The sequence below is a fragment of the Vigna angularis genome, chromosome 10, assembly GCF_016808095.1.
Source record: "Vigna angularis cultivar LongXiaoDou No.4 chromosome 10, ASM1680809v1, whole genome shotgun sequence".
In the NCBI taxonomy this organism is placed as follows: domain Eukaryota; kingdom Viridiplantae; phylum Streptophyta; class Magnoliopsida; order Fabales; family Fabaceae; genus Vigna; species Vigna angularis.
The window spans coordinates 29,284,615-29,287,404 of record NC_068979.1 but is presented as its reverse complement, the minus strand read 5'-3'; the positions used below and the strand labels follow the sequence as shown (position 1 = coordinate 29,287,404).

General features: G+C 38.4%; 1 protein-coding gene across 1 annotated transcript; it reads right to left on the bottom strand.

Moving 5' to 3' along the window:
- Positions 1-656: 656 nt before the first annotated feature.
- On the bottom strand, positions 657-2,468 carry LOC108334617 (40S ribosomal protein S2-4). The gene is made up of 2 exons (XM_017570498.2): positions 1,740-2,468; positions 657-980 (listed from the first exon to the last, which is right to left on the bottom strand). Exons 1-2 carry the CDS (start codon positions 2,394-2,396, stop codon positions 822-824), a joined length of 816 nt encoding a protein of 271 aa, XP_017425987.1. The 5' UTR covers positions 2,397-2,468; the 3' UTR covers positions 657-821.
- Between the last annotated feature and the right edge of the window lie 322 nt (positions 2,469-2,790).

Below are 2,790 nucleotides of genomic sequence, written 5' to 3'. Positions count from 1 at the left end.
TTGAATCGATAGTATTTTAAAATTAAAAAAATGATTAATTATCGAATGCTCTAACTTTTTGTGACCTGAAGTTATAAAAATCCTAGAGAAATATATAAAAACGTTTGCTTTTATGACTTTAGGTCCAAGAATATTTTAAACAGATCAGGGCGAAACAAAACATGAATTGCATAAAATTCTACTCAAAGTTAAATTAGTCTATACGGTAAATAGTGTAATCTCAATTTCAATAGTAAGAAATGGAGGAAAATAATAGATTAAGAATATAAATTTAAGAAATTATATTTTCATAAAAGTTTTATTGAGGTATACACGACCACTCCTACTAAAATAGGTGGAAATCTAATTTTTCATAAAAAATATATCACTTAAAACAAACTTACTACAACTGTATTTAAATCGTTTTATTGAATTCACTAAATTAAAGACCTACGTGTTGTTTTCTAATTTGAAAAATGCAGGAACTGGAAGTATTAGGTGAAGAGCATTAAATACCCGAAAAATCAAGAAAGATAAAATTTTCGCCACAAAAAATAAAAACATTTAAATTCGACGATGCTGGCGAGCATCTCGATTTTCTTAAAGCCATTGCTCGGTGAGGATAATTTAAAACCACACTTACTCTTTCGAAATTCTGTAATTTAAGCTTGCATCAATTCAATAAAAATGGTGGAAAACTATTATACTCAAAACTGCAGTCAATTAAAACATGGAAATCAAAATGCATAGAGTAATATACCGTCCCTCAAAACCAAAAATAAAGCAAACAACATATATAAGCAATAGTTCCTAAAAGATGCAGAATATAAAAAACTTGTAAATCAAGCATCCACCCTCTCCTCCTCCAAGATAAGGGCCTTCCCTGTTGGTTTTGCCAACAGATCTGTGTACTCTTGGAATGGGGATTTGGTAAAACGAGTCTCCTTCCAGAATTCTGGTGTCAGGAATCCATAGGTTTTCATCAAGCAATCAAAAGTGGCCTGTAAAAACAATCACAGTGCATGGCAACATCAGAACAATTCATGCATGAATATTGCAACTCTAGAATGGGATCAATGGTGCATTTTAGTGCTCTTCAATTGCAGCAGAGACAACATAGACTATTACTTCTATACATCAAACCAAATTGTCTTGAAAGGGTATTAAAAATGATACTCATTAGGCCCCCAAATAATAAAAAGATCTTTCACATCAGTCTGTACACTTACTAACATTCATTAACATAGGTAATAATCGGTGATTATTAAATACTTTGAAAACTAGTTGAGTAATTTTATTGCTTTAAAACTACAAGTGTTGAGAAAGTAGGTAATTAGCTCCATTAGATTCATACACAATGGAGCACTCCACTTGCAAACATGATTTATACATGATTTCATAGTACAATTACATTTACAAAACACTTTAATATTTGAGTATTATTTCAAAACATTCATCAGCAATAAACAAATACAGATAACAAACATCCAACCAAAAACTAAAATAATCAATGTTCCAGAAAGCAGCTACCCTTACTCCAAAAGGCACTAAACGAATCCAAACAAACCCATCATTAACACCTCATTACGAAAAGATCGGACAAACAAGTCAATTATTCCCAGTTTCCATAATTTCATCGTAAAAAACTCACAAGAAGCATTGATTATTAGTCACATTCAAAGCACTAGTTCAACTAGCACTAAAAATTTTCTAATTTAAAAAATTAAAGAGACTAACTTGCAAGAGAAAACAACACAAACCTTAACGAAGTTGCCAAGGGTCTTGGTGGATCCTCTGGAGGAGGTGAAGACATCATCAATTCCAGCGAACTGCAGCACCTTCTTGGGAACCCTAGCCGCCACGATTCCCGAACCCCGAGGCGCAGGAACCATCCTCACGGTAACGGACCCGCACTTGCCCGTAACCTTGCAAGGAACAGTGTGGGGCTTTCCGATCTTGTTGCCCCAGTACCCTCTCCTAACGGGGATAACGGAAAGCTTCGCCAGAATGATGGCGCCGCGAATGGCGGTGGCCACCTCCTTGCTGCACTTAACGCCGAGACCGACGTGGCCATTACTGTCGCCGACAACAACGAAGGCCTTGAACCTGGTTCGTTGACCGGCCCGGGTCTGTTTCTGGACCGGCGTGATTTTCATGACCTCGTCCTTGAGGGTGGGACCCACGAGGGTGTCAATGATTTGGTGTTCCTTGATGGGGAGAGAGTGGAGGTAGATCTGTTCCAAGCTTCGGATTCTGCCCTCCTTCACCAGACGCCCGAGCTTTGTAACAGGGACCCACTTCTCCTCCTCCTCACGGCGAGGCCCTCGGCGGCGTCCACGACCCCTATCACCACCACGCCCGCGCCCGCCGAAGCCACGCCCGAAACCGCCGCGATCACCGCCTCCGCGCTCTGCCATTGTGGATTGAGAGAGAAAGAGTTTGGTGGAAAGAAAGTGTATGTGTGCGGCTACGCAGATGAGGTTTGTGTGATTTTTAGGGTTTATGTAAATAGAGGGCTATGAAATGGGCCAGGTAAGTAATGGGCTTATATGATTTAAAATTTTAATTTTTTAGTGTGCAAAATGTTTTTGCTTCCTGCACCATCATAATTATTTCCTGCACTTTTTCTATCATAAAAAAACATTAAAACACCCTTCTGCACACGAAAATATTTGGACTTTGAAACAAGACACTCATTTAAGAGGAAGAAGAAAGAGAGTAAAACTATATAATTGGGTATTGCTCCCTCCACCACCACACTTTTCTCCCTCTACCTCTCCTTTACTATTTTGTCCCTTGGAAAAATTTTAT

What these genes read in the sequence shown, in the direction of transcription:
- LOC108334617 (XM_017570498.2), bottom strand. Translation starts at nt 2,396, where the DNA reads ATGGCAGAGCGCGGAGGCGGTGATCGCGGCGGTTTCGGGCGTGGCTTC. An exon ending in CCCTTGGCAACTTCGTTAAG is followed by an intron (nt 981 to 1,739) that starts GTTTGTGTTGTT and finishes TTGTTTTTACAG; the next exon opens with GCCACTTTTGATTGCTTGAT.